This window comes from Maniola hyperantus, chromosome 14 (genome assembly GCF_902806685.2).
Source record: "Maniola hyperantus chromosome 14, iAphHyp1.2, whole genome shotgun sequence".
In the NCBI taxonomy this organism is placed as follows: domain Eukaryota; kingdom Metazoa; phylum Arthropoda; class Insecta; order Lepidoptera; family Nymphalidae; genus Maniola; species Maniola hyperantus.
This window is the reverse complement of record NC_048549.1, coordinates 5,499,455-5,520,281: the sequence shown is the minus strand read 5'-3', so window position 1 is coordinate 5,520,281 and position 20,827 is coordinate 5,499,455. Positions and strand designations below refer to the sequence as shown.

Genomic DNA, 20,827 nt, shown 5'->3' with positions numbered 1-20,827 from the left:
AATTGACAAGTTGCGTTGAGATAACTTTGTAACTACTTTGCTTGCTTGGGAATATACTTAAGTATAAGAGCCCGTCGAAAAAAATTGATCGACCGTGATCCAGAGACAGACGAGTAAATTAATGGTCACTTTAGGGGTGCTTTTACAATATGATGGATGTCGCGTGGCTACCGTAACACCTACCTTAATTAAGTACTTGATTTTTTCATCGCTATCAACTTCGTAAACTTGCTGCTGCTGGACATAACTAAGTCTCTTGTAGGAGGTACTTCCACACGCCTTCGTCTTGTGTCGCCTGATTATAGCGGCTCCATGCGACTCGTTTGATGTCGTCTGTCCGCCTAGGTCCTAGACCCTAGTGGGGGGTCTTCCAACGCTGCGTTTTCCGGTTCCGCATTCGTAAAGTACCTAAGTATACCGATTACCTACCTACTTAATAATTTTATTATTATTTCTGATGTAGGTACTTAGTCTAGTAAGTTAACTCATTGGCTCTGGGACTATCAGAAAAATCTTTTATCCATCACAAGAGTGGCGTGACTTACACCAGCCAATTACAAGTCGTTCACGATTAGATAAATCAATCGTGTCAAATGAATATGTAATATGATAACGGATTTAATGAAATTGTTATAAGTACCTACTTACTTAATATTATTTTAACATTATAGGTAGGTATAACGATATTATCACAGTTTGCTGGAATATTAGGCCACCTTAATTAGGTAATTACCTACTGAACGATTTTCAGACAAAAAGCTAGCCTGAAAATGACGAAGTCGGGTTTAGATGGTTACCTTCAGTCCTATTTAGGTTTCATAGGACTGTTTGAGTCCACTCAAAGTGTAGGGTTAAAAGCACCTAGCTATAGGTAACGAAATTTTTGAAAAGCGGTTAATAATTCAAGGTTGTGTTTGAGACAAGAGTATAAAATGTATAGGCTTCGTACCTACTTAGGTATTTAAAATTTGCCCGCGAATTTTGGTTTTTAAAAATCAGTAGGAATTCTTTGATTATCTGGGATAAAAAGTAGCCCATGTTTGTCTCCTGGATGCAAACTATCGTTCAAAAACGGTTACACTGAGCATATAGTAGATAATCTATGCACTGAGCTTTAAACAGATGGGATGTGAGCCTGTGAATGATAACAGACCTCAGACTAAGAATTAATTTTTAGTCTGAGTAACAGACAGACTTCAGACATACCTACATATTAGTAAGTAGTTAGTTAGTCTTTGATTCGTTAAGTAAATAATAGGTAGGTACATGACGGTGGAATCATTACATACGGCGTACCTATGTTATATTTATAGTAAATTATACGATTAAATCATACGATACGCTTCAAACGATCCAAACAATGACTCACAATCAAAAGATTCCTTCCCTACCCGGTGGCGCGGCGCGGTGCCCCCATCGGCCATTCGGCCCCATCACCCATGTCAAGCTCTAGCAGTAGATTCTCAAATCTCATTCAGTTTTTCAAATTCAGAGTGTCAGTGTGAACGTCAATCGTGTTGTCAGTTTGAATATTATTTTGTGACTATTGAATATAAAATTTTAAATTATATACAATCAAAGCAGATTTAGTTCTAATTTTTTTAAGTTATAAATAATACCCTGAACATGAGTGAAAATAAGGAACATAAAAAGCAAATACGCGTGTGGTGTGATGGATGGTAAATCAATGATTTTCATTTTTTGCTACAGTTCCAATTTCTGATTCCGATTAGACGAACTTAATTAATTTAATATACCTACATTAAAATAAGCTGCTTACTCATGTAATACTTAAAGAGAAACTTGTCTAATTTTCTATTGCAACCTTTATACCAAGACCGCGGTTTATAAACAATCGCTGTGAATCTTTTTTTATTTCTATTCGATATTTTGTATTTTCTTTTTTTGATATGTTTCCACGAGTGAAACAATACCAAGGCGGCTCAATTCCCAACACTGTAATAGCTATAATTAGTTGAATTGTAAATGAAGTAGGTATTAGTTAAATTTACAGGACTGTTAAAATTATAGATCCAAATTGTTAAATTAACCTCAGTCAAAATATTATGGACTTTTTTTATTCCCTAGTATAAATAAAGTATATGTAAAAAATCTTTGTAGTATAAACATACTAGAAGTGAAATTAAATAAAGATAATTCCTATATACTTGCAGTTTTTTTTAAATAAGTAGGTACGGTACACATTTGAAAATATTATTTTATTTATTCATTTCAGTTATGATATGGTCCACTTTGGTCATGCCAACTCCCTAAGACAAGCCAAAGCCCTTGGTGATGTCCTAATAGTAGGTGTACACACAGATGCTGAAATTTCAAAACACAAGGGTCCTCCAGTGTTTACGCAGGAGGAGCGATACAAAATGGTTCGTGCAATAAAGTGGGTGGACCAAGTGGTGGAGGGAGCACCCTATGTCACAACATTAGAAACATTAGACAAATACCAGTGTGATTTTTGTGTGCATGGAGGTGGGATATGGTTTTTACTTATTTTTTTTTTAATATGCATAATATAAGGCATGGTCCAACCCAATCAATTTTAAAGCTTAATATAATACAATAAATAGGTACATAATTAGATTAGTAGGCGCTGATTGATTACTAGTACATTTTAATTCTAAATCTGCCTTACAAATTCTAGTTTACATTAAATATTCACTTAAATGTTAGGTACATACTTAGTCATAATTACCTAGTGAAAAACGATTATGTTAAAACAATTATATTAAACTGAAATATTTTGCTTACAAGTTCTAGTTTATGTAAATTATTTAAAAGTTAAGTTTCGCTCAGTTACAGTTAATGGATTGAGTAGAAAACATCTTATTGTCTAAATACATAAAAGGAAAAGGTGACTGACTGATCTATCAACGCACAGCTCAAACCACTGGACGGATCAGGCTGAAATTTGGCATGCATATAGCTATCATGACATCTGCTAAGAAAGGATTTTTGAAAATTCAATCCCTGAGGGGGTGGAAATAGGGGTTAGAAATTTGTGCAGACGAAGTCGCGAGCATAAGCTAGAATTTAACAAGATGATACCAGTGCCAACTTCCTCTGCTCTGATTTAATAGCTTTGATATTCCTGGATATAAAGTAGCCTATGTCCATCTCCGGGATGCAAGCTATCTCTGTACCAAATTTTGTCAGAAGTTAAGCAGATGGGTTTTATAAAAACCTGTGGGAACTCCTTGATTTTCTCTCCTTGATATTTTTAAAAATCCTGTAGGAACTCTTTGGTTGAACATGCATGCGACATAGGTTATTTTTATACAAAGAGTTCCTACAGGATTTTTCAGACAGACTCACTTTCGCATTTATAATATTAGTATTGATATGACCAAAAATAACAATCAAATTATTGTAATAATAATAAACCTATTATCTTTGGACAAAAAATACATATCCACTAACAATAGAAGCATGAGAACACTTTTTTTATTGGTTCTGTTGATACATGTAGTAATATGTAGGTAAAACACATTATATACAATAATTGTACTTACTTTATTTTAAAATCATAGTTATAGGTAGACCGTAGACTGGTAATTTACTGCATGGTAAGGATAAAGCTTTTACAATGTTTGTGGATAATAAACAGTAAACACCAGATTTGGCCGGGCACTGGTATTAGCTTCGCTGCGCTCTAGTCGAATTTCACCTGTTTGTTTTTACACCAATATAAAAAATTTACAGCAACAATATGTAGGTCGCTGTTTCTTTGTAATCCATTAACTAGATACCTACATAATTATTTATTTGGTAGTTTGGCTTATATGACTTTAAAGAAAATTTACTTAAACTGTTTTAGACCATGAAGTAAGCATTGCACATCCGAGATTTCCATTAAAATGAACACATTTATTTTAAGTATAGTTAAAGCGTATTTTAAAACAGAAATAATATAGTTATTTTAACTTATAAATTTTACTAAATTTTCTTCTCTTCTTAGAATCGTAGGTATACAATATACATATTTACACTATTTTCTGGATTATTAGCACCTCAATAATCATTTAATTCAGTGAATCTTGTTAGAATTTTTGAATATATTACTTACTTAATTTGATTTTCGTATTTCAGATGATATCACAGTCACAGCAGATGGAATTGATACATATCATTTAGTCAAGGAGGCTGGGAGATACAAGTATGTATTTGAATCCTTAATTAATTAGTAATTAACCCATAATTGTGTCTGTCTCTCCATAACCCCTGCCTCTAGGACATTACATCCTGGAGATGTACTTTTTGCAAAATAATATACTAGAAATATTTATGAAACCATTTAGAGAACTTCCTTTATGAAATTTAATAACTGGTCTATTGTGTAAAAACACGCATAAGTAAGGTTCTGGAGGTGACTTATAGAAACAATTTTGCCATAAACAAAAAGAAGAATTGATCAGAAACAAAGTTATTTTTGGTTTAATTGTTTCTTCTGTTTGTTTTAAATTTACACAGCACTATTAACACAGTCAGCATTATCTTTGCTCTGTAGTCATATATTAGGCTCCCAAGAGTTAATTTTGTCAATAACTTCAATATTAATATTTTATAATTTTATTGTGAGAGAGCTTGACGGCAATCATGCCTGAAAAACAGAACATTGATGAGGTCTAGGGTGGAGCGCGTCTGCCTTGAAGATGCCAATTCACTCTTGCCTTGAAGGTATTCAAGTGATACTTGGCAAGAAATACAGACGTCGAACGGGCATTCCACACCTTAGCGCAGGGGTCACCAATTAGTTCCATTTCTAAAATAATATGACCGTCGCGGTCCTTTTCTACTTTTTTATGTTGAAAAAAAAAAAAAAGATTCCGACGAATTGAGAACCTCCTCCTTTTTTTGAAGTCGGTTAAAAAGAAATGTCTGAGTCTTCTACAAGAAGATTTAGTTTCTGTTGTGTATTCAATTAAGGTCCGCACAAAATGGCCGGCGTCCGGATCCGGACCGCGGTCTGCCATTTGGCGACCCCTGCCTTAGCGGTTCGTATCAGAAACGTTGAGCAGAAATGCTTCGCACGAGTAGAGTACAAGTCTGTCAACATTGAAAATAAAGAACATTTATGTGTTTCAGAGAAGTAATGCGAACAGCTGGTGTGTCTACTACAGATCTAGTCGGAAGGATGCTGCTACTCACTCGCGAGCATTTCAAGTACTATCTTTATACATCAAACATAATATATTTAAAAACAGATAGCTATTTCCTCTGACCTAACATAATAAATGATTAGTGTATTGTGAAACTGAACACTTCTAACACATTATTTAGTTTAAGCAAGGAAATTAATTTCCTGAATAACTGACTGTTTATGATTTTATTGAATAGTTATTATATATGGATTTGTCTACTTATAGCTAATATCTATAGGTATACTTATTACACACTAATCATATTATTTGCAGTCAAATATCAATGACTTTTTAAATAGAAGTTTAATATTACGTTTTATTATATAGTTAAGAGAAAATTTTGTAAAATTATAATATATGAAATATATATGTATAATTTTTAGGGTTCCGTACCTCAAAAGGAAAAACCGGCCAAGTGCGAGTCGGACTCGCGCACGAAGGATTCCATACCATTTCTCTATAAAAAAGAGCACAAAAAAATCACGTTTGTTGTATGGGAGCCCCCTTAAATATTATAAAATAGTAATTATATTTGAACTATAATATAATTACTATTTTCAACAAGTAAGAGTACCTATACCAAGTAGGCCAAGACCAAGTATCATATGAAAGGGCTTTACCTGTACTTTCTAAATCAGTTTATTTTTTATTTTTGTGCATAATAGTTTTTGATTTATCGTACAAAATGTCAAAAAAATACGGCTCTAGTACGGAATCGTCGGTGCGCGAGTCTGACTGGCATTTGGCCGGTTTTTATTGAATTAACACCACTTAAATATCTTTCATTGTATTGAATGCTGACACTTAAGGCATACTATAATTTTCAGGAGAGGTGACAAAGAATACTCAGTAGCTTTAGAACACTCGTCGAACCTCGGCACGGACTCGACCGCCCGGTCGCCATACACTGGCTGCTCACAGTTCCTGCCTACTACACAGAAGATCATACAGTTTAGCAGTGGTCTCTCACCTAAACCTACCGATAGAGTAAGTAGAAAACTAGGTCCATACATTTTTTACAGTAAAGTGAAGTGTTCTTATAGGAGGACATAAAAGACAGTTGGAGAGAATATTTTAGAAAGTTAATGAATGAAGAGAATGAGTGGAGTGGAGAGCTAGATAATGTAACAACCAACTTGGGTATGGTAAAACAGGTGAGTGTAGATGAAGTAAGAAAGGCAGTACAGAGTATGAAAAATGGTAGAGCGACAGGGACAGATAGTATACCAGCTGAAGTATGGAAGTTCCTAAAAGAAGATGAATGAAGCTGGCTTTATTCTTCAATAAGCTGTTGCATGAGGAGATCTCTGAAGAGTGGTGCAACAGTTTGTTGGTGCCCATCTACAAAAACAAGGGTGATGTATAAGACTGTAACAGCTATCGAGAAATAAAGCTCATGTCGCATTGTATGAAGATTTGGGAAAAAGTAATAGAAGATGAGGCCGACCTGTCTCACGGCAGGTTCTCAGTTCACATCGTGTAAACCCAGCTTTATAGGTCCTTGAAAACGTGTATTATTTCTACTTCTTGAAACAAGTAAGCGTTTAAATTTTTTCTCGTTTGGTTAATGAATATTAAGAATATGTAGGTACTTGCCCGAACTTTTTATCTACATATTTCCTGTTACAAAATACAAAATACAAAAATTCGTTCGAATATAATAGAGTAATAGACCAACTACAACAGCTAAAGTCCTGGACAGACAAAAAGCGAAAATGTAGTGATTCCACTGCACCGTAATACTTTACTATAAGATAACTTTGTACTCTTTTACATTGTTTTTAAATACGTCAACGAACGTCAATCTAAAAGCTCAGATTATGTACATAGTAGGTAGTATAGGTAGACTTCCATCGGAAGTGGTTGGTGGTCGAAAGTTATTACTACACAATATGAAAATGTTTACGTATAACCCAAATACCTTCAAGAGTGAGAAGGAATCTTTTTGGCAAACGTGCTCTAATCTAGACCTCATCATTGCTTTTTTATTAAACAACATTGATATCAAGCTCAAGCCGCTTCTATTTAACGCATGTATAGTACGATTCAAACTTAAATGCGTCTGCGTGAAGTTAGCTTTGCGATCTTGCGCATGTTACACTCCAGAACTAAATCACTTAACGGGCGGCGGTAGGTTCCACCTCAGCTTAAGCAAGCTTAAACAAAGTAACTTCTCAACTCGACTGTACAAATAAACAAGACACGTATAGCGAGAGAGAGAGACGCATCAAGGAACTGGCGGGAATCTAGGAGCGAGACGTGCGCTGTTACCCTCCCCGCTACCTCGGGCGACCTCGGACACCCAAAATGTGTGTTCTGCGCAACGTCCTGCGCAAACTTCAGGGGCGCATTTACGTTTGAATCTTACTGTACCTACGTTTTGTTATATAAATAACTGTAGATATGTATAAAGCACATCACATAGTGGGGCACAATGGCAGCAACGAGACTTCCACGCGAGCTTCGTAGTATAAACGTCTTCATACAGTTCCTTGTATTACAACTTCCAGTAGCCTCGCCACTATCGCCGCGCATTTTGTCTGACCAAGACTTTACAGTCCAATATTAAATCCAAGAAGTGCGTCGTTAAAACCTGTACCTAGATCACATTTAACCTTAAACTTTGTACTCTTTTACAATGTTTTTATTAATTTTGAGACGTAGAATAAAAACGCGTCATAATATGATGTCTTTTATGTAATAGCTTTTGCCTGCGACTTCGTTGGCTTGACTAAAGAAACTGCATTTTTACGAGTCTATAGCACTCTAAGTACTCTAAGTACTCTAAGTACTCTAAGTACTCTTTGCTCTAAGTATTCTGCGGTAGAGATAGATATGTGTCGCGCAAAATCCACATGTGCATGATTGTAACTTTGAAACTGAATACTTTAACGAAAACCTGGAAAATCACAGACATGGATTACAGTTCAGGCATGGTAGTACTCAAGTGGTTTGCGGTGTCCTGCTAACTGTAATAAAAAAATTAAAAATAATATTTTTCAGGTGGTTTACGTAGCGGGAGCGTTCGATCTCTTCCACGTGGGGCATTTGGATTTCCTGGAGGCGGCGCACGGGCAAGGCGACTTCCTTATCGTTGGTCTGCACACGGACCTCGAAGTGAACCGCTACAAAGGGTCTAATTACCCCATTATGAACCTTCATGAACGGGTGCTGTCTGTGCTTGCCTGCAAGGTAATTGTTTATCCATACTATAATATTAAAAAGGCAGAGGAGTGAGTATGTGTGTGTTTTTTGTGTGTGTGTGTGTGAAGTGGTGAAGTGTATTCCGAAAAATCAGTTATCAAAAATAAAAAAAATAAAAACAAAAAATCCACGTGGACGAACTCGCGAAATCTATTTGCACCACAGAAAAATCAAAAAGTTCCACGAGACAAAACCTAAATCCAAGCGGACGAAGTCGCGAGCATCATCTAGTTAACAATTGTTTTTTTTTTCAGTACGTTCACGAAGTAGTAATCGGCGCACCTTACAGTGTGACAGCAGATCTGATGGATCACTTCAAAGTGCAAGTCGTATGTCACGGCGTCACGCAGATCCCGAAGGACAGAGATGGCTCAGACCCATACAAAGTGCCCAAAGAACGAGGTTGTTTTAAGGTAAGTTTTATTATAATGTATCCAAATTATTCTAGTATGTTCACGAGGCACCTTACAGTGTGACAGCAGCTTTGATGGATCACTTCAAAGTGCAAGTCGTATGTCACGGCGTCACGCAGATCCCGAAGGACAGAGATGGCTCAGACCCATACAAAGTGCCCAAAGAACGAGGTTGTTTTAAGGTAAGTTTTATTATAATGTATCCAAATTATTCTAGTATGTTCACGAGGCACCTTACAGTGTGACAGCAGCTTTGATGGATCACTTCAAAGTGCAAGTCGTATGTCACGGCGTCACGCAGATCCCGAAGGACAGAGATGGCTCAGACCCATACAAAGTGCCCAAACAACGGGGTTGTTTATAAGGTAAGTTTTATTATAATGTATTTAAATTATTCTAGTATGTTCACGAGGCACCTTACAGTATGACAGCAGATCTGATGGATCACTTCAAAGTGCAAGTCGTATGTCACGGCGTCACGCAGATCCCACTGGACAGAGATGGCTCAGACCCATACAAAGTGCCCAAAGAACGAGGTTGTTTTAAGGTAAGTTTTATTAAAATGTATCTAAATTATTCTAGTATGTTCTTGAAGCACCTTACAGTTAACTTCGTACCGCCTAACAGTCGATTCTTTTTCAGGATTTTTTTTAAATTTTTCTCTCCGTAAGAACCATCCCCGTACTTCAAGGAATATTATGAAAAAAGAATTAGCGAAATCGGTTCAGCTGTTCTCGAGATTTGCGATCAGCAACACATTCAGCGATTCATTTTAATATATAGATATCTATATATAACGACTGTTTATAATTGTCAGGACAAGGTTTATATGAAAGAAAGTTTTTGGAAAATCCCCGGGAAAAGACGGTTCCTGTGGGACTTGGATGAAATTGCAAGCAACAGCTAGTTGTACGATAAAAATCACTCAGTAGGAGCAAACTCTGTAGATTTTTAAACTATCTAGGTAGATACAGTTGAATATTTCGTTTAAAGAGTAACTTGTTTTTACAGACATTGAATTCTGGCAACACTATGACCACAGAGGATATAGTACAACGAATAATCCGCCACAGACTAGAATTCGAAGAGCGAAATACGCGCAAAGAGAAAAAGGAAGTCGCCGCAATGAAGTCAATACAGAAGGAGCATATTAAACAAAATGGTAACTGTGAAGTTGTTAAAGGGTACGCGGCCTAAAGTCGAATTTATATTTTAATTTAAATTATAAACAATATTTTAAAACGATAGACTAATGGAAAAATATGGACGAAGAAAACTGTCAATGAGATCAAGTCATCTAACAATAACAGATTGGTCTATTGAACGCATTTTCGCTCCGCTTAGCTTCAGTGGAAATGCATTCTAACTGTCTTTTTCCTTAGTCTGAGCGTAAAACATAATATATTAAAAATCTTGTCTCAGTATGTATAATAATACATGTTTATGTCTAAACTCTAATAATTAATGTTATAAATATTATGGTGAATTATACATTAAAATTTACCTTTGAGATTTCAGTTGTTACAAAATGTTGATGCTATCAATTAATATCCTTCAGATTTTCGGATTCTCTCACTTAATTCTCTTACTGTATGAATCGTGATATAAAGATGTATTGTTCAATATTTTGATAGATCACGATGTTCATATATAATTGCATTGTGTGAATCACGGATCGTGATGCAAATGTGATAAATATTGAGCGTGTCTTATTACCTAGTATTTCGGTTATCTTTAGGTATCTTTGAAGCGTTCTTTGACTTCACTTAAATTTAAAAACGAGACATTCTCTCTTCTCGGCCTTAAATGTCTGAATAAAACGAAAGTATGCTCTGTAGTTCTTTCTCGTTGCATTATAGAGAACCGTTCAACGGAAAATGTCGATGTGGCTTCGATTAATTTCCACTGTAGATTGACAGCCATACTAATCTATACTATTTAATATATCCATACCAATATTACAAATGTGAAAGGTCTGTTTGCTACCTTTCGACGGCCCATCCACTTACTGATTTCGACGAAAATTATAGAGATAACTTACATCCCGGGGATGGACAAATTGGCTACTTTTCGTCGGGAAAAATCAATGAGTTCCCACGAGATTTTTAAAAACCTAAATCCACATGGACGAAGTTGATGTAACCACAAATTCACGGTTTACGGATTTATCCCTTTATATTTGTGCTACACTATAGCACAGACAGACAGATAGACAAACAACAAAGTGATCCTATAAGGGTTTCCTTTTGAGGTATGGACCCCTAATAATCAAAATTCACGCGTATGAAGTCGTGGGCATCATAATAATATGGTAGCTAATATAATATCGGGCTTGGCCAAATAGTTGCATCCTTTTCCTCTACACTTACTAAACTATGTTGTACCCTCATAAGAGTGAGACAGCCAGTGTAAGCGTATAAGTAGTTTCTCCACATAAAGAATAGACACATTCCAAAAGTGATTGTTGGCTGCAGAGGATTTGCTTAGTGCCTAGATCGCGGACTTGTAGTAGCTAGATACTAGAGTAGCAAGCCGTCCGTTCATGTGCTGGGAGCCAAAGTGCCAAGTACCTATTGCATTCTTCATTCCTCGATACCATCTCTTTCCCAATACGAAAAATTTAGCCTCTATTTTGTAGAAGTCTGTTGGCTCACTGACGCGTGGCGATTGAAACTTGGCTGAATCATTCGCGTGACGTCATCCTAGGTGGTAAAGAATAGGCATGGTTATTTTTCATACTATTTAATGAACATGCGGCATCTAGTTATTCCATTATTCACAAAATGAACAGTGGCGTAACAACAAATTAGCAAGTTACCGCACCGCGCGCCACCGTAAGGAATTTCACCCTCACCATCTGGGTGTCTGGTGCACTTCGACCGTCCGCTGCGCCAGATCCTTTTTTCCACACACGTGCAAACTGTGGAACCAACTCCTATCGGCGGTGTTCCCACTAGATTATAACATAGGGTTATTCAAGGGGCGGACCAACAAATTCCTAAAAGGCCGGCAACGCATCGGCGGCTCCTCTGGTGCTGCAAATGTTCATGGGCGGCGGTAATCACTTAACATCAGGTGACCCGCCTGCTCGTTTGCTCGCTATATCTATTAGAGAGAAAAAAAAAGTTAACTTTAGCAAATTGTTGATTTCTAGAATTTATTATACACTGCAATCCCATCATCGTATTAGTTAAGGATCATATTAATACATAGTAAATAAAGCCTGACCAGAAAAATAAAATACCTCTCCATATTGCGAAGAACCAGTGGAACTAATTTATACAAGAGCCTATTCGTCATACTGACCATAGACAATAATATACTAGTGGCGCCCCCAGTGCAAGTTTCTTATATTCCTGGTCAGGCTATATGTGCAATATATAGCTGGAAAAAAATGGTTTGTCCGAACTATGTCATATACGGGTATGTGGCTAAGTAAATTAATTACTAACCCTCTAACAAATAAACCTGAAATAGCGGTGGAATAGATATACTCTGTTTTGTCTTTCTCTGTCATCAGTAATTTGACATTTGAAGGAAAAAGACAAAACAGAGTATAACTATTCCACCGCTATTCCAGGTTTATTTGTTAGAGGGCAATGGTTTTAATTTTATGTCATAATAATAGGTTTAAATTTTAAAAATAAAACTAATTTTGGTGTTGATATTAATCTGTTGTAGAGTAGGAGCCCATGAAGCCAGACCTTATACGTCATAATATAAAGGCGGAAATTATTTTTTTGGCTTTTTGTTTGGCTACTATAAAGTTTTGAGTCACGGTGGCTTTGCCAGTTACTAGGTAGAAAATATGCATAAAAGTATAAAACGTGGTTTTTTGCCACTGACCAGGCCTGACACCTGTAAAGTTTAAATAATATAATACGTTATGGTATTATTTATTATGTATAATTATATATCAGAATTATATAATATGTATATGTTACTTGGGCAATTATTTCTATAGAGTTTCTATGCTAGCAGTCCTAAAATAATAATTTGTGTTGGAGGGCTTGCACTATATAGTGTCTGGCACTGGATGTTGTGATTTTTAATAGTATCCCGTAAATTATTTTAAAAAATCACGCTGTATAAAATTATACTACGATGATACTACGATGTTTTTGAGCAGTAATTTTACCACTAGCTATCTATCAAATCAACCGCAACTCAGGTTCATAGTTGCCAAAATATGTACATGCGGCAGAAAGCAATGTACATCGGCCTTTAGAATGTCATTTCGGCTTTGTAGAGCGGTATCTCTGTCATTCATACCTATACGACGTTTTGTCGGTCTCAACGACAGAGACAATGCTCTACAAATCTGCTCTCCTTCTAAAGGTCGATGTACATTACTTTCTCCCGCGTACTATAAGTACTTATTTCCTGTAGTGTAATTACGGAGAATTAGCCTTTATCGCTGAAATGGACATAATATACAAAACACGGTGGATAAGGTGTGTGGTAGTTATTTTCACCAAGCGTACAGATCGCGCGGCGAGAGTTTGGCTTTGACCTTCGGGTGGAGGGGATTACTGCGCATGGGTACTGTCACGCACACAATACTTTTCCTTTTTTATGTACCAGGTTGGATATTTGAGTGGGTCAAAATTCATGTACAGTGGTAATAATGCTAGAAAATAATACGAAATAGATAAACTTCTTCATTTATTAAAACTATTGATAGTTATTTTACTTATATAAAATGTTTATTTCCTTTTAAAGTTTACAGAGACAGCGATGAAAATTCTAAATAATTGTTTTTTAATAAAATTATTTATTCCAAGATACATGTAAAATTGGTACATACAAACAAAAGAAAACTTAAAATAATTATTAAATACAAAAGTTAACATTAAAAAAAAGTCTTAGCAGCAGTGCTATTCAGATTCTTATATAATAAACAATTAACGAAAATAGCAATTCACTTGTGAACCTGATTGTACAAACAGAGGCAGGGAACGACTGGAGCAGTGGAGCGCCAATCAGAGCACCGCGTGCGCCTACACACCCGCCCCGCACCCCACTAATTGCCCGTTGATACCCAATTTCTGATTTCTGCGCAATAACGGTCAAAGCCAAACTCTCGCCGCGCGTACTGTACCTACCGGGAATTAAAATTGAAACTGTGTAAAGATGGTCTTTGTGTTGACACTTTTGAGGTATGTGGCCTAATCTGAAGGCCGTCATAAGTACTATGACGTAGTTCTGGCGTGTACGGGCTCTTCGACCATGTATTTATTGCATTTGGCCTTCTGTTATACCTAGATTTAAATTTAAATAATAATTATGTATTTACGCTGTTGATTACTTTCAAATAAACAAAATAAAATTAAAATAAAATAAATTTCACAGATTTTCATTAAAAAAAAAATCATTCCAAAGCAACCTCGACAATCATAGTAAAATTTAGGTTTGTATATAGCGTGGTTTGATCATAATTTATCGGAAAATAGAATAGAATAGAATTTTATTTCGATGAACTTTTACAAGTGCTTTAGAATCGTCATAACATTTAAAACGCGTCATGTTGATAATATTATATGTATTCTATTCGTGTAAAGTGCATCCAGATAAATTATGTAACTTAACTTTTGCTGTATAACACCAATAACACGGCCAAATAATTGTGTTACGATGTTAAATAACATTTTATGTTGATTATGAAAATACATAGTAGGTACTTATAATCTTATTTTCAGAACTTATGTAAAATTATACTCCTGTAAGATTTTACCTATTTAATGAATTTAATGAAATGATTTATTTACCTATGAATGTTTTGTTTGTTAAATTAACGCAGGTAAAACCCATGTGCTATTAATTATTATTAATTATAATACACATGGTTAACTTGTTTTTTAATATAGATAATTGTATTTGTTAAAAAATTTAAATGTTTTGAACTGTAGATATTCAGCAATATTAAAAACTTATAAAATTGTATAATTTATGGTATCTAGTCGTTTAAGTTTTGTGTACAAAGTTTATGTATTTTTATTTATTTTAGGAATATTTTTATCCTGTGAATCCAATATTAAATTATGCCAATAATAATATAATTTCTTGTAATAATTTTGTTAATTAAGTAAATATATTATGAAATTATATCAGTCTTGCGTTTTATTTACCTTGAGAAAGAGTTAATAATAATATTATAGTTTGCCTAACGAAAGCGAATAAGAATTTTAGCGTTTTTCGAAACCTGCAACATTGCGGAAAATGTCATGCGTTTTTTAGGGTTCCGTAGTAAACAAGCAACCCTTATAGTTTCGCCATGTCCGTCCGTCCGTCCTCGGTTAATCTCAGAGACTATTAGTGCTAGAAATCTGTAATTTGGTATGGGTGGGGTGTGACGGGAATAACCCTAAATATTAATCACGCCAACAAAGTGGTGAAATAAAATTGTGATAAAGCAAAGTAAAAAAACGTCAAGCTCAAGATACGACGGTTCCGTTTTCGACATTTCGCACGATAATTAAAAAAATGTTATGCATAAAAATAAATAAAAATCTATTTTAGAATGCACAGGTGAAGACCTTTAATATGATACCCCACTTGATATAGTTATCTTACTTCGAATAATTGAAAATACTAATTAATTATTAATTCATGACTACAATATTTTTTTTGTGTGATGTAACCACAAATTCACGGTTTTCAGACTTCGATGTTTTCAGATATTTCCCCGAATGAGGTCTGCTATAAGACCTACCTGGTCAACGGGAAGTAGGTAGGTACTCTGTAGGTTTCTTGACAGACCGACCGTCAGACAGACAGACATACAACAAAGTTAAAAGCGATCCTATAAGGGTTCAGTTTTTCCTTTTGAGGTACGGCAACCCTAAAAAGGCAAGGTTTTTGCATAAACTATAAAATAATAAAACAGGCATTCGTTTTAATGGCCAGTTTAAATAATGCCAGATTGTCATAGATTGTATTTAAAGAAATGTGACCAACCAATGTCTTCTGGTGCTGACCATATGTGTGAAGGGCTATGACAAGGCGGCGGCGTAACGAAGTCGCCACGCCTCAGGTAGATGACGCAAAATCTTTTAGGAATCGCTTTTAGGGTTCGGTACCGGAGACTCAAAAACTATGTCTCCTATACCTACGCGCCCCGCAGAGAATAATTAAAAATTGTTATTTTTTTTCTATACCTACTGTCAACATTAGTACCTAATCCATCCTAATCGCAAAGTTGTCATAATGCTTAGTTATAGTGCATTCTTCTACCAAGCTTGAATTTGCCGCCATCTGAATTTGCCGCCCGGTGCACGGGCTCCGGCCTGCCCCCCCTAGATCCGGGCCTGCATCAAGCGACTTGACTTGATCAAGCAAACGGCACATTTCTCTGCAAAATAGAATAAAATGGATTGACTCGACTAAATAATTTACTAATCTACTCGACAAAATTTGTTTAGTTACTAAATTATTCGTTACTCGACTAAATTTGTTTAGTTACTAAATTACTCGTTACTCGACTAAAATACTAATATAGTCCGAACTAGACTTTAACCAGACTGGAAAGTGGATGGCTCAGAAGGCTTGCAAAAGTAAAACGTAGTATTATATACTCTTTGAGTAGCATTCTTTGTAAGCCTTTTTCAAGCCTTTCAAGTTTTTTCTGTTTGTATTTGAAAGTGTCAATTATACGAAACGTTAGCTTTTAGCAAATTACACAATCAGTTTTTATTAGAGGCAACATAAATTATATGAGAAAAAATATTGTATGGCAATCACAAACCGAAAATTCAAAATGGCAGAATGGCAGAAAAGTGTAAAATGCTCCATTCGAATCTTTAGCTTCTAAGTGACAATAAAATAGTGTGTGACGTGGTGTAACGGAATTTCAGTGAAATTGTAAATAAAAACGTCATTTTTTAAAGTTTAGGTCATACAGGAAAAAGAAACTCAAAATTCTGATCTCAGGTAAGTTATATTTTGCTAACCCGCTTATGTTCAACAATCTGCTGTCTTTTATCAAAATATTTTTGTACTCGAGAGGTGTATTCAAAAGCAATATCTTCGGAAACTCTGCAAATAAATGAATAAATTATTAGGAAATGTACTATCTAAAGTACATTGAATCATGTGTCATATTTTGATCGGCGACCAGACACTGCGTATCAGCAAAAGTTATTATTATCGTCTTGAGTAATTCTTGGTAATGTGTAGCGTTTTTTTTGCAATATTCGTTAAATATTGGCAATTTGCTTGATTACTTTGCTTTTATTCATATTCTTTTAGGTAATAAGATTTTTGTTACTCGCCGGCCGATCTATAAATTCTAATTGGTAAAATGACCACTGATATATCACTGATGATATTATACTGTTAAGTATAGTCCGTACAAAATGACCCCTCACGCGCCATTTTAGCTTTATAGGTCAACTGTTATGTCAAAGTACGGTTCACCTTTAAAATAAGGACTAAAATCGTACTTTGACGTGAAATTTGGCACAAAAAGTTAAAATGGCGTGTGAGGAGATAAATTTTACGCCTTATAAGTTGGTACACAAATACAAATAAAATTCGAAAAATACCGATTGTAGTTTAGGTCCTAAAAGTTGTAGGTATTTCTTTTAAGACAATCCAATATGTAAACATTTAAATGCAACATTTTCCTTTTCATGAACTACTTTTTGTGTGAATTGTTTAGAATACAGTGCAGGACACAGGTGTCATACTTATACCACCATAAGTAAAATTCAATTTAATTTTTCTAACTACTTAAGCAATACTTAATACTAAGTATCAATAGGGTATAAAGGTGTTATATATAAATATAAAGGTATTATAAAGGCAATTTTTAAGGCATTCCGAACCAGAGGTAGATGCATCTGATGATTCAAAAATACTTGTAAAAGTTTAATTGAATAAAAAATATTTTTATTTTTATTTTATACTAGATGATGCCCGCGACTTCGTCCGCGTGGATTTAGGTTTTTAAAAATCCTGTGGGAACTCTTCATTTTTCCGGGATAAAAAGTAGCCTATGTCCTTCCCCCGGGATGCAAGCTATCTCTATACCAAATTTCAATGTATTATGTTATCAAATGTAGTATGTTATCTGTCTCTCTGAATTAGAGGTGTCAAAAAATAATGTACCTAATAAATTATTAAATATATAAATGTATTCAAGATAGTCGTTTTTAGATTAAAACAAAATTGAATACAATATAATATAATAAGTAGTGAAAATTTGAGAAAATCCTTCCTAAAAAATAACTCAGGCGTTCGATCTTTGATACGCCGCGCGCGGCGCGACCGAGCGACGATATTAGAATAAAATATATTAGGTAGGTACAGCTGAATACAAATATCGTCGCGATTCGACGGTGAATAATATTACATCGAATTTTCGTATTGGCTGTTACATGTTGACTGTGATGATACGAGTATGCGGCTAGTATTTTTATCATTTTGTTTGTTTCGTAATAAATTTTGAATGCAGTTTTATTTATTTGTGAACTTGAGTGTCGATAAATATTTAATGCGAATAATTGTAATGTAGATTAGGCAAAATAATGTAGATTAGGTACATTTTTGTGTTGTGATAGATTTGTGTCGCGCGTTAATAATACCTATTATAGTAGATTTGTTCTTTTTGGAAATACTTGCGTCATTTTATAAATCGTATGAGAAAATGTTTTTCAAAGTGTAGGTATTATCATACATTTAAGTATTATAGGTAATAGGTTAGGTACGTGAAGTGGTATTGTTCTTTTTAGAAATCATCATCATCATTTTATAATTCGTATGATAATAAATATGTAGAAATGTATGATAATAAATATAGTAGTTACCTACTAAAAAGATTTTTTTATAGGTAACTAGGTAAACTTACCTACCTATTGTATTGTAGGTATCTACTTGACATTGCTTTATCGTTCTACTTGTTTTTATTTTTACATACATAGGTAGGTACTACGTACTGTATTCCGCGACAGGTTGAGATGGCAATCGGGGTATGAGGTGGGGGTGACACCCCGCACACCCGCACGTCACCCTCGCTCGCCCGCACTGGGTTAGCACAGGGGCCGTGCGGGTGTGCGGGGCATTCCCTCCCCGCTTGCCATTTCGACCTGTCGCGAAGGTATGGATTGGGTACCTATTAAGAGTAAAATTTAAAATTTAAATCAATCGAGTTAAATACAAGCTATACCCTAGTTCTCGACCTTATTGACGGTTATGAGAAAGTTGTTTTTTGTCATATTCTTGTTCAGTAGGTATCATTCATAGATTGTTAAAATGTTGTTCCCTATGTCAATAAGGTCGGAAATCGCTTGCACCCATTTATCTGCTTGCGCCTCATGGTGAAATCGGTGCAAGCAAATCTCGACCTTATTGACGGTTATGAGAAAGTTGTTTTTTGTCATATTCTTGCTCAGTATAATTCATAGATTGCTAAAATGCTGTTTTCTGACGTATGTCAATAAGGTCGAAAATCGATTGCACCCATTTTTCTGCTTGCGCCTCACGGTTCAAGCAATTTTTTTTTTTTGTAACAAAATAATGTAACGTTAATAATTATTAAATATTTGTCTGTAACACGTGATAATATTGTGATACACACATGAACCTGTATTTGACACCTCTACTCTGAATATTACTTTTCACTACTGTGGAGTAGTCCTGATCAAGTTTTGATGAAATTTAACACAAATATGGTTAAAAGACGTAGAAAGAAATTAAAACAAAAACTGTGAAATCCACACAGATTAAGTTGCGTGCTTCAGCTAGTGTAAATATATAAAAGGAAAAGGTGACTGACTGATCTATCAACGCTCAGCTCTAACTACTGGACGGATCAGGCTGAAATTTGGCATGCAGACAGCTATTATGATGTAGGCATCCGCAAAGAAAGGATTTTTGAAAATTCAACCCCTAAGGGGGTGAAATAGGAGTTTGAATTTTGTGTAGTTCACGTGGACGAAGTCGCGAACCTAAGCTAGTATTAAATAAAAAGGAAGAGTTAGTCAATATTGTGGCTAATTCCGTTGTACAAAATCTCTAAACTAAACTAAAATGGCACGTCTAAATCTATTGCTATCCCTTGCATAATGTTGCTTGTGGAAAAGGATAACACTAGAGTTAGACCTGTTAATTTAGTTTAGTTTAGAGATTGTGTACAAGAGAATCCCAATAAGTACTTAAATTCATAAACTTAATGACAGTTTAATGACCATGAAAAAAGGTATATCAAACTTTTCTCTTAGCATATTTATAGAACTTGTACAAGATATGAATCTTGTTTACCAAACTATCGCAAGGTTGTGACATTGCTCTGGCTATTTTGTGATTTACATGCAGGAGTTTTGATATAACATGTAAAACAACTTGCAATGATTTATCATTAGTGAAGTTGTAGTGTGTCTTGAATTTATCATTGCCAAACCTAACTATATTATACTAAGTAGGTGATGCTTGTGATTTAGTCTGCATGGATATATGTACCTATTTTTAAAAAATCCACAGGAATTTCTTTGATTTTTTAGGATAAAAAGTAGCCTATATGATAATTCAGAGTATAAGCTACCTTCATTCCTAATTTCAGCCAAATTGCTTTAGTCATCGTGGCATGAAGGAGTGACAAAATCCAAATTCACATTTATATTAAGGCTTACTTAGGAGCTGGCTGTTGATAGATCAGTCAGTATACGTATCTACATTATACTTAAAAAGATTAAATTCCAATTTGTATCAAATTGGAATAACATTGTTTTTAATGAAGCAGTATTTTGACAGTAGACAAGTCAGTCGACGGTCGATAATGCATAATCAGAATGAAGAATAGCATAATGGCTTAGAAAAGTGTGATGCGCGGGTGCTACTTATCACGACGGATATATAGGTGTACTGTAAAACTCCTTGTTAAAATTGCAGGTTTAAGATTAGGATTTGGAATACTCTTCTGCTATCTGTGTTCAATGTTTTCTACCAATTACAATCAGAGTATCTTTAAACCAAGAGTGAATAGGGGTCATCTAGGCAAACAAGCCCGATCTAGGCCATATCATCACTTCCCGACAGGTATGATTGTGGTGAAACATG

General features: G+C 35.1%; 2 protein-coding genes across 2 annotated transcripts in view; both read left to right on the top strand.

The window, feature by feature from the left end:
- The first annotated feature begins 1,280 nt into the window (after positions 1-1,280).
- Pect (phosphoethanolamine cytidylyltransferase) lies at positions 1,281-12,218 on the top strand. Its single transcript, XM_034975790.2, has 8 exons — positions 1,281-1,679; positions 2,237-2,487; positions 4,105-4,171; positions 5,101-5,178; positions 5,984-6,143; positions 8,160-8,348; positions 8,615-8,773; positions 9,785-12,218. The coding sequence occupies exons 1-8, from the start codon at positions 1,627-1,629 to the stop codon at positions 9,968-9,970; spliced, it is 1,143 nt and encodes a 380-aa protein (XP_034831681.1). The 5' UTR covers positions 1,281-1,626; the 3' UTR covers positions 9,971-12,218.
- A 4,303-nt stretch (positions 12,219-16,521) lies between these two features.
- Mrtf (Myocardin-related transcription factor) overlaps positions 16,522-20,827 on the top strand; it is a 60,063-nt gene continuing 55,757 nt past the window's right edge. The window contains exon 1 of the mRNA XM_069503044.1: positions 16,522-16,702. The gene's annotated coding sequence lies outside the window, so the exon portion shown is untranslated. The remainder of the gene's footprint in view (positions 16,703-20,827) is intronic.